Genomic DNA, 19,453 nt, shown 5'->3' with positions numbered 1-19,453 from the left:
GTTTGTCCTTGTGACAGTTTTAGAATTTTTATTATGAAAACACAGCCTATATTTTACTAAATAATACAACTGCATTGTAATACAGCTATGACACATTTAAACTTGGCTGAAATAGTTTTGTCTTAAAATTCATATGAACTACATTCTTTATAAAATATATCAGCATCTATTTGTAGCAAAAACAAAAAATTTCTCCAAACTGTTCTTCTAAAACAGCCTGAAGAACAATTTGATATTTGGTCTACACCTAAGAACATGTTATAAAATATACATGTTAGGAAGAATATCATTTTTTACCTCACGAGAAAGAACTTTTATACCAATCATTGTATATTTATTTCAAATATTTATAAATTTGGGGGGATTAGTGTCAAAAATATTCTTAAGACGTTATTTTAAAACATATTTTAACATAATTTTAATTTTTATTTAAAATATAACCCTAAATATTGACAAAGTGAGGCATAATAACAATGGGTGAATATCTTAAACTAATAAAGAAAAACTCAAATAGTTCTCCTGTGCCTACATAGCTAATTCTTCAATAATAAAATAAAGCAAACAATAATATAAATAATATGTATTATGGGGTTTACTGGAGAATAATGTAGGATGCAGTGAAATTTTAAAAAGTATTTTTAAAATTAAATGCTAAAAATCAGGCTCTATCCTTAGATAAATCTAGGCATTTAATTTCTAGCAATTTTATATAAGCTAGTATAAGGTATAAAGGAGAAAAGAGGTTAATTTTATGGATAGTGAAATTTTTACCTATTTTATGGATAGTAAAATAAACTAAAAGTTTTATCTTCAAAAAATATTTCTTCTCTATCATGATAACTTTCTAACATTCTAGCGTTAAATATTAGTATCTTGGCTTTATAAAGAGATAGAATTGGGGCATAAGTATTTAAATAGCTGTTTTCATATACATGTCATGAGATGAATCTAAGTAATGAGTACAGTGTTTTAGACATAGAATGTTTTAATAAGCTCTTTTAAAAATGAACAAAAAAACTCCCAATGATTTTACAAAGAACAAACAAGCCAAAGCATAAATGACTTACTTAAAAAAGAAGAACGAAGTTTTTTCATAGATTCAGAATATAAGCTAGAAAGGCCGCACATGCAAGAAGTCACAATCAGCACACCTTAGTGAAGCAATGAAAAGCGGAAGAAAAATAAAAGGAAACAAAAATACTAGAATGGTATGGTTGGGACAATAATCTCTGCTGAAGATATTACATGACAAAACGATCACATTCAAACAAAAATGGAAAAACAAAACTTTGAAAAGAAAAATTCAATCATCAAGCCAAAGTAATAGAAAGGTCTATATCCCCTCATTTTTCTTTCCCATGAATTGTAAAACTTGCAGTATTAGTTAATAATGTACTGAACACAACTGAAAAATGAATTGCAGAATGACTTTTAATTCAGAGCGGACTGAGTTAGGAAGTACAGACCAGAGCTTCCCGAATGGTGTTTCAATACACACTGGTATTCTGCATATGAGTTAAGTATGCCCCAAATAGGGCTGCCCTCAATCTCTGGTCCAGCTGGGCAGGCCCTGGGGAAACTGGATATCACCAGGCCAGTTGTAACTGGAAGCCTCATTAGTGTACCCTGTGTGCCATATATCAAATGCCAGTTTTTTGTGTGTCATGAAATAAAAAAAGGGCAAGAAGTACTGGTATATATAGCTAAGTATACATGTATACCTTGAGGTACTATGGTAGAACATTTAAAATTACGACTAATTACCTAGCAAACGTAAAAGAACTCTATAAAGAGAATCTTCAATGACTGTAGGCTTACATTTAATCAAAGCTATCTGAGAATGCTATATTTTCAAAGAACTAAAATTTACCTTTGCATTTTCCTTTTTTCCCCACATGGGAATGATTCCTTTGAATTAAATAGTTTAAATAATAAATCATTGGTCTTACAAAAACCAAACAATGAAAAGGAGCAAAATCTCTGAAAGTAATTTTTTTATATAATAATGATACAAATATTCCTTTCGTTATATTTCAGCTGAGAAGTTTGATCCTGTGGTTCTTTCTCAATGTGCAATAAAATCCTAGAATATTAAAAAGAAAAGCAGGCCGGGTGTGGTGTCTCACACCCGTAATCCCAGCACTTTGGGAGGCTGAGGCAGGTGATCGCTTGAGCCCAGAAGTTTGAGATTAGCCTGGGCAACATGACAAAATCCCATCTCTACAAAAAAAACAAAAAATCAGCTGGGCTTGGTGGCATGTGCCTGTGGTCCCAGCTACTCAGAGGGCTGAGGTGGGAGGATCACCTGGGCCCAGGAGGTCAAGGCTGCAGTGAAGGCACTACTGCACACCAGTCTGGGTGACACAGTGAGACCCTGTCTCCAAAAAAAAAAAAAAAAAAAGTAAAAACCACAACTATAGAAAACAAAAATAAAAAATAAGACTCATGCCTTTTGCTAGTTTTTGGAAGTTTATATATACAGACTAAATCAGGCAAGCTATTTACCTAACTGAAATACTTATATTCACAGAAGTCAGTCAGCATTTATAGAAATCCTAAAGCTCAGGATTTTCTTCTTTTTACCTCCTGAAGGTTGTCGAGATTTACGAGGAGATCGGGGTTCTCTCCGATAAGGATCATTAGACCCATATAATTCAATAGTGCCCAGGTTGAGCAGCACTGCTTTCTGGAGGTAGTCAACCATAGCAATGCCATTGCAGTTGCCAAAAACCACCCTGCAAATAGGAAAATAACAAACATTTTAGCACAATCAAATAATTCCAAGAAAATGTACTACAGTCTACAAGGCTGAAGAAAGAAGCATGGTGGGTCCTTCAGAAAATTCTTTGAAACAAAAGATAACTATATGAACTGAAATACAGGTTACATGTGCCTTCTCATGGAACTGTTTAGATCTTCTGCAGACATTAATTATTTAATATCACTAAATCAATCAACTGTATTATTTATAAAAATATTTGGCATAGGAGTTGAAACTTGATCAGAGATAGAAATCTCTCACACCTTGCAATGCAACATCTATTTTTCTACCTTGGGGGTGTTTTGAGCTCTTCATGGGTGGGAGACATTCCCTTGTACTAGGCAAGTAGGAGATTAGACATTCGGGTAAGTTTTGGTAATCATTCAAGTCAAGAATAAAAAGTAGAAAGTATACATCTTGGAGGCCTCCCTTTGGGGTGTTCTAAATATCTTCTCAATTATCAGTCAGGAACTATAAACCAACCAACTATGAATAAAGGAAATTTATTCTTTTAAGATATTTTAAGCCAGGAATGGAAAACTGACATGTATAGAGGGCTAGATAAGTAAGTAAAAGAGGACATGTAAGCACATGGTTGCTTAAGAGTGTATGGCACATCTAATGAAAAGCTTCAACTGAGTTCCAGCTGAGGCTGCCATGCAGAAACATGGACACGGCCACATAATCAGATTTTTAAGTTGGAGCTCTAAGTATGGATTTATATAGTCTTGGTAACTAATTAAAATTCTAAAAACACACAGAAATGGCCAAACAAAATACAACTGTAAGCCTAGTGAGGCCTGTAATTCATTGATTTGCACCTTCCTTTGAAACTTCCTATTGGTTCTTTTTCTCATTTCCTATGTTTTTTGAATGGTTGTGGACAATAAAATATTTAAAAGAGGAAAGTCTGTGCTCTTACATTGTATGGCAGCAAATAAAATATGAAAGAAGACTATTTCAGACTGTAGCCAGTGTTAGTTTGATGTATAGTTGTCCCTTGGTTTCTTCAGAAGCTTGGTTCCAGGACCCTCACAGATACTAAAATCTGCGGATGTTCAAGTCCTCAATACAAAATGGCAAAGAGTTTGCATGTAACTAACATACAGTCTCCTATATACTTTAAATCATCTTGAGATTATTTACATATACTTAATACAATGGAAATGCTATGTAAATAATTTTTATACTGTATTTTTAAATTTATTTTTTTAATTGTTGCATTTTTTTGTTATATTTTCTGAATATTTTTCATCTGCAGTTGGTTGAATCCATGGAAGGAAGAGGTGGATACAGAGGGCTAACTGTACAGCTGCAAGAGACAGAGTAGGTGGTGGGAGCTACTGGCAAGAAAAAAATGAATGAGTCCCTAGGGCTAGCATCAAGCAAGGAGACAATGAGCTACACATGATAAATAGCTCCGGGACTGAACAGTCAGGAAGCAGTTTCTTACACTGCAGTGTTGACCTCTGAAACAAGAAAATAACAAATGCTTTACAAGTCTATCATATTGTAATAAAAGTATGTATAATTAACACTATATGGCTGAAGGCATGAATTGATAAATAAAACAAGTATACTGTAGTATAGATGAATATTAATTATCAGGCCTTTACAATTTATACAAGTTAATTGAAAGTAGAAAGAAAAATTACACAACTACAGTTCAACAGTTACAAAAATCAGTTTTATAACACAGTCTTCTGGGTTCATGTTGTTAGATTTCCATTACAGTAACTATTAATAAGAAAATTATTTCTGGGGGTATATCTAGGAGAGGATATACTGACTTTAAAACTTCATCACAAATAATTTATTGGTCCATGAGGCATTTAACTTTACATCAGGAAGTAGTGCATGCATACCCAAAGTAAGTTATTCAGAATGAAATTATGTTCCAAATAAACAGTGAATTTGGTCTGAAATTAGTTACAGAATGCCATTTTAGGTGATGATATAACAAAGACCATCCTTTCTATTCTTAAAAACAAAATGATGTATGGAATACTATGAAGAGACTTAGAACAAAAATAACTTATACTTACAGTCCATAGGAAGAGTTGACTGCCAGGCTGGTTATTTGTTGTGGTGGTTCTCCACCCACCCAAACCAACTGAATAATCAGTTCTGTCTGATAACCTGGAGACTGTTTAAGTGGTGAGTTTTTAACTCTAAAATAAAAGAAAACATGTTATCTTTTAACCCATTTTCAACTATTGTCCTATATAATTATAAACATCTTTTTATATGAAACGATACTAGATATTTAAATATATAAAAATCAGAATCCTGTTATCTAGAAGCATTTAATCTATGCTTGGAGGGACTAAGTATGTAATTAACAAAAATAATATGCAAACTCTACATATAAAGTGGGGGAGGTCAGCAGGGGTGAAGGAAAAGAAAAGAAGTGAGGAGGAAGAAGAGGGCTTGGAAAGAAGGCAGGGAGGGCTGGGGAGAAAGATGAAGAGAAGCGGCAGCCCAAGGATTAAGAAGAGAAAAAAAAATCAAGTTAGAAAAAATGTAAGTTAGAAAAGCAGTTTTAAAAACGGCTAGGCGCACTGGCTCACGCCTGTAATCCCAACACTTCGGGAAGCCGAGAAGGGCAGATCACCTGAGGTCAGGAGTTTAAGACCATCCTGGCCAACATGGTGAAACTCTGTCTCTACTAAAAATACAAAAATTAGCCTGGCGTGGTGGCGTGCGCCTGTAGTCCCAGCTACTCTGGAGGCTGAGGCAGGAGAATCACTTGAACCCAGGAGGCGGAAGTTGCAGTGAGCCGAGATCGTGCCATTGCACTACAGCCTGAGCAACAAGAGCGAAACTCGTCTCTAACAAAACAAAAACACAAAACTTAAAAACATATGTAACAAAATGAAAACTGTCCAAAAACAAGTTAAAAAATGAGTTAAAACAAATATGAGAATTTATCTGTGCGTGTGTGCCTACTTTCACTATAAAACAAATCTACCTTGACTTTGAGGTGACAGTATTTTTGATCGCAGAGACTCTTTTTTAATAATTACTGAATAATGCTACAAAAAATGCTCTTGCAGAATATTCGCAGACAGAAAACCCAAGTTCAAGGATTGATAAGTGTTAAGTTTGGCTACAGTGGTAGGAGTGTGTAGTAAAAATGAGAAGATAGCAAGACAGGCCAGGGCCAGACTTTAGAGGGTCTTCAAGTCCTGTCCACAAAGATTTGATGTTGGTAGAAAGAACTCTCAGCAAGCTGGACTTTGAGTACTGATTCTGTTACTCACCACCTGTCTTTTCACCTAGAAAGCGGGACTATTACTACCTAGTCACAATATGAGGAAACTGAACACCTCTGAAAAGTGCTTTGTAGATGGTCACATTAGACAAAGGTAATGTATTTTCATTATTAAAGAATTAAAAGACAGGCCAGGTGCAGTGAGTGGCTCACACCTATAATCAGAGCACTTTGGGAGGCTGAGGTGGGCGGATCACTTAAAGTCAAGAGTTCGAGACCAGCCTGGCCAACAGGGCAAAACCCTGTCTCTACTAAAAATACAAAAATTACCCAAGTGTGGTGGCGAGCGCCTACCAAGTAGCTGGCGAGTCCCAGCTACTCGGGAGGCTGAGGCAGGAGAATCGCCTGAACCTGGGAGGTGGAGGTTGCAGTGGGCTGAGATCGCACCACTGTACTCCAGCCTGGACAACAGAGCGAGATCTCCGTCTCAAAAAAAAAAAAAAAAAAGAAAAGAAAAGAAAAAAAAAAAGAATTAAAAGCCAATGAAGGTTGATAAAAAATATTTGGGGAAGATTAATTTGGTGAATATAGGTAAGATGAAGTAGAATAGGAACACCAATTGGGAAGTTCCTGTGATTCTGATGTGAAACAAGAAAAAGGCAGATTGAAACACATTAATGGAGTAAGAATAAACAAGCCTTTACATTTCAGGAAGGCAGAAACCTTGCAGCTATTAATACTTATAACACTGGCACAAAGGAGGTACTCAATATTTACTGAATGAATGAATGAGTTGGAGGTTGAGTAGAGGTAGGGTAGAGGAAGAAAATAAGACACAGAGAATCTACAATCAGACAGAAGGGAGGGAGAGAGGGATAAAGAGGTAGTTTTAGGAGACTATGGCGTTAAGTTTGAGATGACGGAGAACTACAAGTGAAACTAATCAGCAGGTAGTCAAATCTATTCCCAAACCTCATGAATAGTTAAGTCCATGCTGAACTACAGTTGTCATTAGGATTTTAGAAATGAAGAGTTAAAGAGGGGCTTAAAAGACTGTGAGAGCTTCTGAAACAATACCTGCTATACTTTTTCCAGAAAACTTCAACTGTACTTGAAAGACACATTTTTTAAAAACGTGAACAATTTTATTTTTGTGTGACTGCTTTTATTGTAAAAAACTCTACTATGACTTTAAGTTAAAAACATTTTTGATTGCACAAACTCGTTGCCTAGCAATTGCTATAGCAAAACATATGCAAAGCCTGGTTACTTCAGCAATTCTTAAGGCTTCTGCCTTGAAATGACAGTGTGTGAAAGCAGGAAGACTACTCAATGTTGAATTTCCTACCACCAAACTCAGAGGTAAGAACCCTTCGGAATCTTTCAGTTGGTACTTCTAATGAGGAAGACCATGGCACCTGATGTTTTGATGACATACATGCTAGGAAACGGCAAAAGTTGTTCAGACTTCAGGGTAAATGTGAATCACTGAGGGCACTGCTTACACAAATTGAGCTATAGTTCACTTTTGGCTGGTCAAGGTTTGCAAGGCAATGCATTCACAACTGTAGACTGGCTGAGGCAAAATTTCTAAATTATTCTCAGGGAAATACCCACTAATCAGCTATAGCTCTCCATCTCAAGTGACAGAATAACAATGGAGGCATTTCATTTCTTCCCAGAGTCAGCCTTGACACAGGAGTAGACTGAAGGGTCTGAGTGACACAGGAGTAGACTGAAGGGTCTGAGTGGTCTATCTTCTCTTTCTATGAATTAGGTATAGAAGGTAAGGGTCAAGGAAGTGTCCTCCCTCCCTCTGGCATATTAAATGTGCACAACAAATTCTCAAGAGCAGAACCAGGCATTCCAGGGATAATTCTAGAAGTGCATACATGGTCACATCGAAGATTTAAGTGACCAGGACACACAGAACTCATAGAATTCTTACTTTAGTTAGTATAAGGAAACAAAAAATGTTCTTAAGTAGAAATAAAAAGGCAGCCAAACATGATACAAAATGGTAAAGGATGAGAAACCTAAGCCAAGAAATGAAAGCAGGTAAGTTACATTTTAAAAATATGAAATGGGAAGAGGGTATTATGTTTTATTCTAAATGGTTATGTTATCATTTTAATGTTTTTAATATATTCAAGTTAATTTGTTTGCTTTTTAAGGAACAAGTTTTATAAAAAGCTGCATAATTTGTACAAATGTATTTTAAATGTTAAAGTGATGGTAGAGGCTCACAGTTTCAAAATGATTGTTTGAGCAAGTACCTTGCAAAGGGACAATAAAAACGCTTCAAAAACATAAAATTTCATTGCTGAAAGAAACAAGTCAAACAGTTGCTTTTTCTTTTTTACCTTTCTTTTTTTTAAGACGCAGAATCTCACTCTGTCACCCTTGGCTGGAGTGCAGTGGCATGATCATAGCTCACTGTGGCCTTAAACTCCTGGGCTCAGACAATCCTCCCACCTCAGCCTACAGGTGATGGCGCCATGATGGCTAATTTTTTAAAAACTTTATTGTAGAGATGGTGTCTTACTATGTTATCCAGACTGGTCTTGAACTCCTGGTCTCAATGAATCCCCCTCCTTGGTCTTAAACAGCTGCTTTTAAAATGTTTCTTCAAATAAACCAATTTTGTACAAAGGCATTTTGTATGAAAAAAAGCCTCAATATTAATTATATTTTAACATCAATTTTTGTTATACTTCTTACTTTAAGAAACTGGCCTACAGGACTGTGGACTAAAACAATGTGAAATTAATACATACCCGCATTTATTTGAAGACAATCAAAAAAATGAGGTATAACTTGTTTGTGATTTTAAAAAAATCACTTATACAGATTTTAGACAAAAATGTCCAAAACTTGTACTTTATATCTTTCACTAGCTTATACAATATTCTACTAAAAGACTAGTTTTCCCTCTCATGACTCTGTCTCCAAAAATTGGTCCTTTAGTAATGTAATACTAGAGAATTATTACTACCAATGAATTAATTTTAAGATAACGGCTGAAGAAAAGGAAATAGTTATCATGCAATCCCTACGTTTACAATCCTCCCACACGTTCCTGTTCTTGAGCCTTCTCTAAAATCCAGAAAAAGGATCAAAATAACCATAACTGTATCAATAGAGCCATTACCTTATGATTTTTTAGTATGATTTGTTTATATTTCTAATTTTAAAAATCAATATTTAAAATTTTAAGTAATGTTGTAATTTAAACGTATAACTTGATGTAACGATATATAACATTATCTATTAAAGTTAGTAACAATTTGTATTTGTGTGACCGGCAAAACCGCCCCCCACCGCCGCCAAAAACAAAAATCAGGCACATGTGCACACGTGCACACACACACACACACATATACACACACACTCAAATTATCAGGACTGCTTCTCCACATCTTGTGTATCTTCTTGAGTGTCAGCGGAACTCCTGGGCTTCTTTCTACCCTCTTACTGTATCCCAGGAATGATAGAGTCCCTATGTAGCTGGTAAATATGGAAATAATTAATGAAGCCCTCTCATTTCCCCCTCAATCTGTGTTCATTTGGGAGCAAGTCTGCCCAGGGGGTGCATTTTCTTTTCTGCTCCTGCAAAAGCAGTGTTCTTAATACTGCCATGATGGGGAAGATAAGGCTATCTTTTTATACAGGTCAGTCGGTACCAGGAAAACTACCTGGCTCTTGTGCTAGTTGGCATCTTTTACCTTTATCAATAATTAAGGTGATATTTTTAGTCACCATCTGAAATTATTTTATTTCTTAATGTGTTAAGAATACAGATGGGGGCCAGACACAGTGGCTAACATCTATAATCCCAGCATTTTGGGAGGCCGAGGCAGGGAGATTACCTCCAAGTTTGAGACCAGCCTGGGTAACATGCCGAAACCCCATCTCTATAAAAAAAATACAAACTTAGCTGGGCATGGTGGTGTGTGCTTGTAGTCCCAGCTACATGGGAGGCTGAGTTGGGAGGACCGATTGAGCCCAGGAGGTCGTGGCTGAAGTGAGCTGTGATCACGCTACTGTACTCCAGCATGGGCAACAGAGTGACATCCTGTCTCTTTAAAAAAAAAAAAAAAAAAAAGAATCCAGATAGGTAAAGAGAAGTATAATTACTGGGCTCCTTCGTAGACTCTAATAAGCAATTACAGGTGACAGGACTCTGGCTGAATCTCCTATGTGTGTCTTTAAAGTCTGAACTGCTTCAAAGTTCCATCCATTTCACAAAACATATTGACAGGGCAGTTTACCTCTATCTGATACCAAATGCTACTTCCAAAAAGAACTGTCCCTTAAAACATTAACAGTCTCAAGATAAAATGAATTTATAAAGTTTTATTATACATGAGGTTAGTTGTTATAAAGTTTTATTCGTGCACAAAAAACCAAAATAGAAGAAAAATTATTAAACTCAAAACAATGTAATTGCCTTACATATCACTTGTCGTATGCTCAAAGGTCTAAAGACAGCTGGCATGTTATATTTTACTATTCATCTAGTGTTTTAATATTAGTGGTAATTTCAATACTGCAATTTTGGACTTACTTTTGTTAACAGATAAGTAATATTAAATGGAATAATTCCAGGCTAATCAAATTATAGAAGAGTGATTTGGGTAAGAGATTTAAAGTTATTTATTTACATTATATAGTAATGTAAAAACTCAATGAAAAATAAAAGAGTTTTAATGACTGTTTTTAAAAAACAACCCCACCTTTTTTTTTAGCTCTCATCACTGGGTGGTCTACTGTAACAATACAGTGCTTATAAAAATAATGTTATGAACATTTCTAAAGATCATATTTTGGTCTATTATCCTGTGAGGGCAAGAAGTATTTAAAGCAAGTCTAGAACATCTTGACAGAAATTAAGGATGGTCACAAAAGTTCTGAGGTGGTGTTAAGAAGACACAAACACCAACAAAGAAGCTCCCTCTAGAAAACTGTGACAAAATCATGTTAAGTTGATAAAATTCAGTAAGTTAAAACAAATTGCCTATAAAAATACCTAGAGTTCCACAATAATATTCAAAAGGAAAAAAAAAAATCATCAAATCACAGTCATTAGTTATTTTAGGATTCAGAACAAACTGTTAAGATGTTATTGTGGTATATCCCAGGATTGGCAAAGTGTATCCATACACAAAAGATAACACTTAATGCCAACAACAAAAAGGACTCTCCTCACATAAATCATTAATGGATTAGCTAATGAGCCTCTCTGGCTGCTGGGAGTAACCATCAGCTTAACACGAATTTCTATATGAAGTGACATTCTATTAAATAATTACAAAAGATTAATAGTGTGCCATGACATTCCAGCACAAGTATGAAAAGTCCTCCCAAACAAGAAAGATGGCCACACCATAATCTCAGGTCCATGAACAATAAAGAAAACTCATAACTGCAGAACTAAGTCACTATTACCTTTAAAATGGATTTGGGTACTACTGAACTCTGCATTTTGGTTTGCTGGTTTTCACAGTTGCTGCTGGTTGCTGCCTTAACTATTATCCTTGCTCTTTCAGACAGTAAAAACACTGGAAAAAAGGCCTTTCTAAGAACAGAGGACAAAGACTCACCTATTAGGCCTGCCTTTAACTTTAATCTATAAAGCCAAGGTAAGAGGTCTTGTCACTCTGGTCCAAACAGTACTGCTTCTCCTGTCAGTAGTACTTCCTCTGACCTATCTTGTCATGAGAAAGCAGTGCATTGATGGTGTTTTTTCTTCAGGTAGGAAAAGAATTTAATGTTTTATAGTGCTGGATCTCTGGCCACAAGCCTAAGAACACTTGGAGGCATAAGAAATTATGAAGTACAAATTAAATAAATTATTCTAATTCTGTTGAAGATAACGTATATTTAGATGTAATTGTTATTTTGTTAAAATGTCACTTCAGTAGTTGAAAACACTGCTTCAGAAGTATAGAAATGTTGCAAAAAAATGCCCCAAAGACAAATTGTACTATGTATGTTATAAAAATTAAATTTAACAAAGGGCTTGGAAAAAAACATTAAAATCAGAAACAAGGGCATTAACAATTTTAAGTGTAAAGTAGTACTGAAGAAGTAATAAAGGGGAAAAGTGTAGAATTCTGTATTCTCAAGTATCATTCAAGTTAAACATGTGCTAGAACTACAGTTATAAGTGTGTATATTTTAGTACATGTATGAGACAGAGAGGGAGGAGAGAAAGAAAAACTTGATACCTTTATGAGAAATGTAGCTGCTTAACCTCAATGGGTATATACTGGTGGGATCAGAGGTTCTTATCCTTGGCACTACTGACGTTTGGAGCTGGGTAATTCTTTGTTGTGTGCATTGCCTTGTCCATTGTAGAATATTTAACATCATCCCTCACCTCTACCCACTAAATGTCAATAGCATCTCCCTTCCTCCTGTTGTGTCTACTAAAAACATCTCCAAATGTCCCCTAGGGAGCAAAATCATACACAAATGAGAGCCACTGGCTTAGAATACATAATCTTAAATTTTCGTAAACATGTAAATAATTTTCTAAAAATCTGTAGTTTTAAAATGACTGCAATATAAAAAAATCTATTCATTTTATCTTTGGTGTGAGTGCATTATTCATTACACAGACATTCTTCCCAGCAATTATTCAACTATCTACCAGTAGAAGAGACTCAAGCAGATTAAAGTAAAACAGTGCAAAGTTTGGTCCTTTTAATAAATGCAAATTATTTCTCTTATTTACCACCCTCTCTACACTGAACCTAGTACACTCTGGCATTTGTCCTCCACCAATCTACTGAATCTCTCTGAGTGCTACCTGAACCACCTTTCTGTCATTATCCTAATTGAATTCTTTGTAAATAAACTATTAATCACATAGTCTTCATGTAAGTTTTCAATGATTTTAATTCCTTACTCATTGTTTTATTTCTCCGCCTATATCATTTAAACATTTTAACCACTCAGTAACAAAAATCGGACAGAAAAAATACAACTTTATCCAATTTATCACTGTATAAAGCAAGATGTATTTAAATTTAGGATGCAACAATAAAAGGTTTTAAATAAAGATACGGTGGTGCTAGTGAAGATTCAGAAAAAGGTAAGACAATGATTAGAAAACAACTGAGTCTTTAAAGACTTAAAAAAACAGAATTTTCAGTCATAGAAAGCAGTCGGAACATAAATCTAAGCTACATATAAATCAAGACTATAAACGTTGATGGGTTTAGAAGACTGAGTGAGAAACAGAGGTTAGATCCTTGCTGCTTTACGAGAATGTTTGGAGATTAAACCTTAATAATTTAAGGATGCAATCATATTCCTCTTGATGTCATAGAAAAATGAGTTAGACTAACCATAGCAAAACATAGGAAGAATCATTCTTATGCCATTTTGCTCCATCAAAAGAAAATGTTACCATAGCTCTACTAATGCTTACAATTTATATAAATTAAAAGATAACATCCAAAACTCCTCTGCAGTTTTTTTATAACTTACTTTAAACAAGGTACATTATCACGAAGCCCATCAGATGAACTGCTACTGGTAGACGGATGAGACTGAGGAGGAATGGGCTGAGGGTTGGACCCTCCCACGGGTGTTGGCAAAGGTGGTGGCTGCTCACCCTCTGGAGTTTCCACATCATTTATCTCATATAATAATCGAACTTCGAGCATCTGTTGTAAAAGTAAGGTAGTTTACTTACTCCTAATAATTATGGCTTATTTTATTACAATTTATACACACACACATAAACTTCAGTGGCAAGAAGATTTTTAAAGGCAAAGATTTAGCAAGATTTCAAAAAGGATTTAGCAAGAAAGAAAATGTTCTTGAGTCAGGGAGTACACACACAAACGTGCATTATGATTTTAGAATTTATGGTACTTGTGTTAATATCAAATTAGAGTATACTCATATTCATATTAGCTTTCCTTAAAGGAAGCATACACTATACTTAATAATTTAAATAATCAGTGAAAATATACGCAATAATGCTATTTTTTACAAAAGAGAAATAATAATGTAAATACTAAGGTGTTTTCAAAAGTTCTGTACAAAACTGACTGCAAAAAGTCTTCCAAATCATCTTCAAATTTAAAAAATGTCAGACACTTGACCATGAAAATAACTTAGACATTATTACCGGAATAACTTCTGTGATTACTTCCTGCTTGCTGAATCTATAAATAATGACATGAGCTGAAACTCCAGCTATGCACAGCATTCTACTTTCTGGACACCAGGAGATGATCTGAATGGCATATGGATCTTCATCTACAATGTCTGTGTTTGGCCTGTCATCTTTATTTCTTGACTTTTCAAATACTTTAGATGTCTTTAGTTTATATAATACTTGTAGGGTTACTGGAAAAAAGATAATATATGTTAAACATTTTAACACAAAAAGATCAAACATAAGGTAACATTTAATCACTCATACTATGTATGGAAAATGGTCTATATTTATCTACACCATATTTTCATTTCTCAATCTACGTTAGTCTATTTTACATTTAGATAATATATTCTTTGTACTCATTGACCGAACAAGGGTATGCTCATTGTATTCATGAAGAAAAATCTACTATCACAATGGATTTTAGGTAACCTTAAAAAAATGACTAATAAAAACATTTTGGAAAAACAGTGTGTAAATACCTGAAAATAATAAACAACACGGTTTGCTTCCTAAAATGATTTTCTATATATATTCTCTAAAAAAGATACAGTACCAATATAACTAAACATTCCTACAAGAGGAAACACAACATATCCTGAGTTAACTGGATTCCACCTGAAGGCTTGCCATGTGTGTTTTGCAAACATTAATCATTAAAGGCATTATTTCCTTTTTTGCTACTATGTAACCACCAGATTTATTTCACAAAGACAACATGAACCCTGGTGATACAAGTATAGAGTCAGGCATTAAAAGTGTTCCAGAAATTTCTGTTGATTTGGACCACATTCCCACTTCCCCTAACTCTGACTTAGGAAGAGAGTTTGAAGAAAGTTTGAAAAAAGAAAAAAAAATTGAATACTTGTGTTGCCCATTATTCTTGATTTACTAATACTAAGACTATCTTTATTAAAAATTCTAAACTCATGTATTTAATAAATCAAGCATTAAATTTATAACCTCTAAATTTCAAATTATTGGTTATGCAATTATTATAAAACAGGATGTATAAAAGCAGTGATTGTGTAACATATAACAAATAATGAATATTAAAAATACTTACTTGCAGAAGCATCCCAGAATTTAACTGAACCATCAGCATGCCTAAGAAAAGCAATGTTAAGAATGTGATGAATAAAATTACAGTTTTTTCTTCTTTAAATGGATACTGCTATTAAAAAGTCACCAAAATGAGTAAAAGGTAACAACAACAACAACAAAAAAATCAGGGTAAACTGGCAGGTTCTTAAGAATAACTTATTTCTTATTATATTACAACATAAAGGAAAACTCTACCTGCCCAATAAGTTAAATTTCATGCAGTCTTAATTATATTTAGCTATTAAAGATTTACTTGGTGAAGACAGACTTTTACTTACCCTGTAATAATTATTTCTGGGTAACTTTGAGCACCCAAGCCCCAATTACCTCCATTGATGGGCCATTCCTATAAAAAAAGATCACTGTATAAAGCAACTTGCAAGCATACTATATACCTTCATACATGTGTGTGTGTATAAATAATCCAGTGAAAAACATATTTTGCTTACAAAAATAATTTTTAATATATTTTTTATAGAAAAGGTATCAATGTCATCAAATACTCCAAGGTGATAAATATAGAATAAATAAGAAATATAACACTACATACTGAAGCTCATGTTCAATACCTTTTTGCTGTAACCTTGACGTTTCTGTCTAGCTCCAACAGAATAAAGTGCAGGAATAAGGTCCACAGGACAATCAGCAAAATATTCGCAACATGTAACAGGGGACTCATGTATACTCAAAGGGTAGGGATTTTCAAATATAGGATATCTTTAACAACAGGAAAAAGAAAAGTATTTATTAATTTAATGAATTATACCATATGATTAATACAATAAAAACTTTTAAAAATGTACATACTATCAGAGATTAAATTGATTTAATTTTTGTAAATATATTTAAAAATGGAAGTCTTTTATAATGAAAGTTGCTCAATTAGAATAGTAAACAAAGACTAGTTGCAACTACATACCATATGCCATACACTACACTAAGTGCTTTAAATATCTATATCTCATTTACTTCTCGCAACAGACTTACGATGTAGGTATTTTACTGAAGAACAAAGGCTTACAGAGAATAATGCGTCAAAGGCATGCCTGCTAGCAAATGGTGGAATAACACATACCTCATCCTTATGTCAGCAGAGCTAACAAATTTTCAATTCTTTTTCTCTCCATAAATATGATACCTAATCCAATATTCAATTCATAGTATTTTCTTGTCTTGTTAATAATCTATATTAAAATTCTACCTTAAATGTTTTCTAGATATGAAGTTATTTTATTAAATAAAGCAAAATATGCTTTTAAAAATCATGAAGGTAAAGTAGAATCCTATCCAAATATAAAATGATGTTTCTTTTCTCATTTTAAAGTCCTTAGAATGAGAATAGTCTGGAAAACCAGCAACTGGCTAAAAAATTTAAAAAGGGCAAAGTGGCTAATTTGCAAAAATTAGATCAGTCTACTACTGACAATTTTTTAAAACAGAAGAGAGAAATTTCCAAAAAGTCCTTTATAGACTGCAAAATGAACCCAAGTATCACCACTCCCACCTCCAGGACCAAACACAAACAACATGCATTCATAAAATGACAAAATGGCAAGCAACTTTCTTCTCTTTATAACACAGATTATTTCCTTAGTTCAGTGATTCCATTATTACCATACATTTAACTGATACTTTTGCTAAATAAAATGCCTAGTCACAGGTTACTTGCATAGTATTTTCTTTGACTTAAATGTATCTCAGTACAGACCACATGTGAAAAGTCTCAATTATTTGAAAAACTTGCCTAAGGGAAAAAAATAAAAGAAAATCATATTAAGAATAAGTTATTCTAGGACTATCATATAGAAATAATATTTTCAAATTATCTTGTTATTTTGAAAAGACCCCTCACAATTGATTAGTACAAGTAGCAGGTACAAAACTAAAGTAAATTTAGAATTGCCTAAACATCAGGTAAATGATACTGTTCACCTACTTCAGGGTCGCCCAACCTCAGTACTATTCACATTTTGGACCAGATAATGTTTTGCTGTGGGGAACTGTCCTTTGCACTGTGGATATTTTGCAGCATCTCTGTCTTCTACCCACTAGATGCCAGTAGCAACACCCTCGAACACACTGAAAAGGTTTCCACAGACATCACCATATATTCTCTGGGCGGGAGGAGGGTGGGGCCGGGGGCGGGGGATGCAAATATCACCCTTGATTGAGAAACACTGAAATACTGAATGGGTAAACTCAATTAAAACCATACTTAATGATTATTTATTAAAACGATACTTAATGATTATTTCTCCAAAGATAAAAAAAATACAATGTGCTTCCATTCAAATAATTTTAAGTAAACATTATCATTTATGATCCAAAAAACAGAATATGGCAAATACCATGAAAAGTTACAAAGAACCTATGGTGGGAAGTTACAGACCAGATATAATACATCTGGTAAACAGAGCATAGGAAAAGCCTGAAAAAGATAAGCAGGTTGACTCTGAAAGTTATGTAGATTTTTAATGGTAGTGAAACAACTAGAGTGTTTCAGGTATTGGGAATTACACAGAAGAAGACGTGGAAATGTGATGTCTGTTGAACACATAGTTCTGTCTTCCTAAGGAATAAGACACTTGTGAGAAGACAGTGGGAGATCAGGTTGGAAAGAAACCCTGAATTCATAATGTTTGCAGTAGCAGGTGTTTTTAAATCAAAAAACAATACTGAACCATGGTTTAAAGAGGATAGTACAAGATTGGAGCTGTGTGTAAAATCAATGTGGCAAAAGCATTGCAATTGAGAGTGAGTAGAGTGAGAGAGGTAGAAAGACTAAAATAGCTTATTTTGGACGTAAATAGCGATGGGATTAATTTCCACAGGATGATTTTGTGTGGCCCTAGGATATCTTAAGTGTCAGGTTGAATCACATGAAATTTCAGAAATACAACAAATTTTTACCTAAAAATGAAAATTTTATGAGATTCAACAAAATAGAGAAATTTGAGTAAGTAGACATGTGAGTTTGGAGCTCTCAAAAGAGGTCAAGGTTATGGATATAAATGTAGAGTTTTCAAAGAAATGAAATAGCTAATGCTATGATAAAAAGCGTCTTTTCCCAACCACATACTGATAGAATCGATCACCAAATTTTATTTCTTACCCATTTTGTGCAAGGTCTATAAGTACTAAATCCTTTTCTAGAAGAACAACTACAGCATATGGTTCTTGAAAATCTGGAATTGGACAACAATGCATGAATTATAGTTTTAAAAATGCAAGTGGATAGCAAATTAGATAAATATTTCTTGCTTGATTTTATTTAGTTTCATTCTCTTGAGTATTTAACATTCTGATCCTATGATACTTCATGCATGTTATTTAAGAGTAGTAAGTTTTATGAGATAATCTATTTAACGACCCTTTCAAAATTATTTTACTTTTGTAAAAATGAGTAAGATAGAAATTTCTATGGCATTGCAAATTTCAAAGCTGGACATGGACAACAAAACTAAAATGTAAATCTGAATACATATAAGAACAAATATCATTATTTAATCTCATAGGAACCCAAAAGAGTTCTACTATAATGCTATAATATCTTTCTTGGACGTTTCATATGTGCTTGTGAATAACTGTAAAATACATTACAAATTCATTGTAAAATTCAATGAATTTCAACTGAAGTAAAAAAAAGGTCCAGATTTAAACTCTTCTTGAATTATATGCGCTAGCTGCGATGGTTAATTTTATGTGTCAACTTGTCTATAATATGGTGCCCCCAGCTGTTTAGTCAAATACCAGTCTAGACATTGCTGTGAAAAAAATATATATATATTTATATATTTAGATGTGATTAGCATTTAAATCAGTAGATTCTGAGTCAAGCAAATTACCCTCTGAACGAGTCAGATTAAGGTCTTAAAAGCACAAATTGAGGTTTCCTGAAAAAAAGGCAGTTGTGCCTCAAGATTGCAACATAGAAACCATGTCTGAAACTTCAATCTATAGATTTCAGACTCAAGACTGCAACATGAATACCTTCCTGAATTTCCAGCCTGCTAGCCTGCTCTACAGGTTTCAGACTAGCCAGTCCCCACAATAGTGTGAGCCAATTTCTTAAAATCAATCAATCAATCAATCAATCAATCAATCAATCAATCAATCTCTCTCCTATTAGTGTCTGTTTCTATGGAGAATCCTTACTAATGCATTACTATCTTAACAGAATTTTAAAATGTTTTTT

General features: G+C 34.0%; 1 protein-coding gene across 4 annotated transcripts in view; it reads right to left on the bottom strand.

Moving 5' to 3' along the window:
- The window catches only part of STXBP5 (syntaxin binding protein 5), a 206,467-nt gene that overhangs the window by 66,777 nt on the left and 120,237 nt on the right, over nt 1-19,453 (bottom strand). For all 4 annotated transcript variants that reach the window (XR_004056799.1, XM_010386921.2, XM_010386928.2 and 1 more), the window contains exons 11-18: nt 18,371-18,443; nt 15,828-15,975; nt 15,537-15,604; nt 15,221-15,261; nt 14,122-14,342; nt 13,473-13,651; nt 4,807-4,932; nt 2,584-2,735 (exon numbers count right to left, since the gene is read on the bottom strand). Coding sequence is in view for 3 of the 4 variants with exons in the window: in XM_010386921.2 (XP_010385223.1) it covers nt 2,584-2,735; nt 4,807-4,932; nt 13,473-13,651; nt 14,122-14,342; nt 15,221-15,261; nt 15,537-15,604; nt 15,828-15,975; nt 18,371-18,443 (1,008 nt within the window). In the remaining variant the exon portion in view is untranslated. The remainder of the gene's footprint in view (nt 1-2,583; nt 2,736-4,806; nt 4,933-13,472; nt 13,652-14,121; nt 14,343-15,220; nt 15,262-15,536; nt 15,605-15,827; nt 15,976-18,370; nt 18,444-19,453) is intronic.

Source organism: Rhinopithecus roxellana, chromosome 4 (genome assembly GCF_007565055.1).
Source record: "Rhinopithecus roxellana isolate Shanxi Qingling chromosome 4, ASM756505v1, whole genome shotgun sequence".
In the NCBI taxonomy this organism is placed as follows: domain Eukaryota; kingdom Metazoa; phylum Chordata; class Mammalia; order Primates; family Cercopithecidae; genus Rhinopithecus; species Rhinopithecus roxellana.
This window is presented reverse-complemented; position numbering and strand designations above follow the sequence as displayed.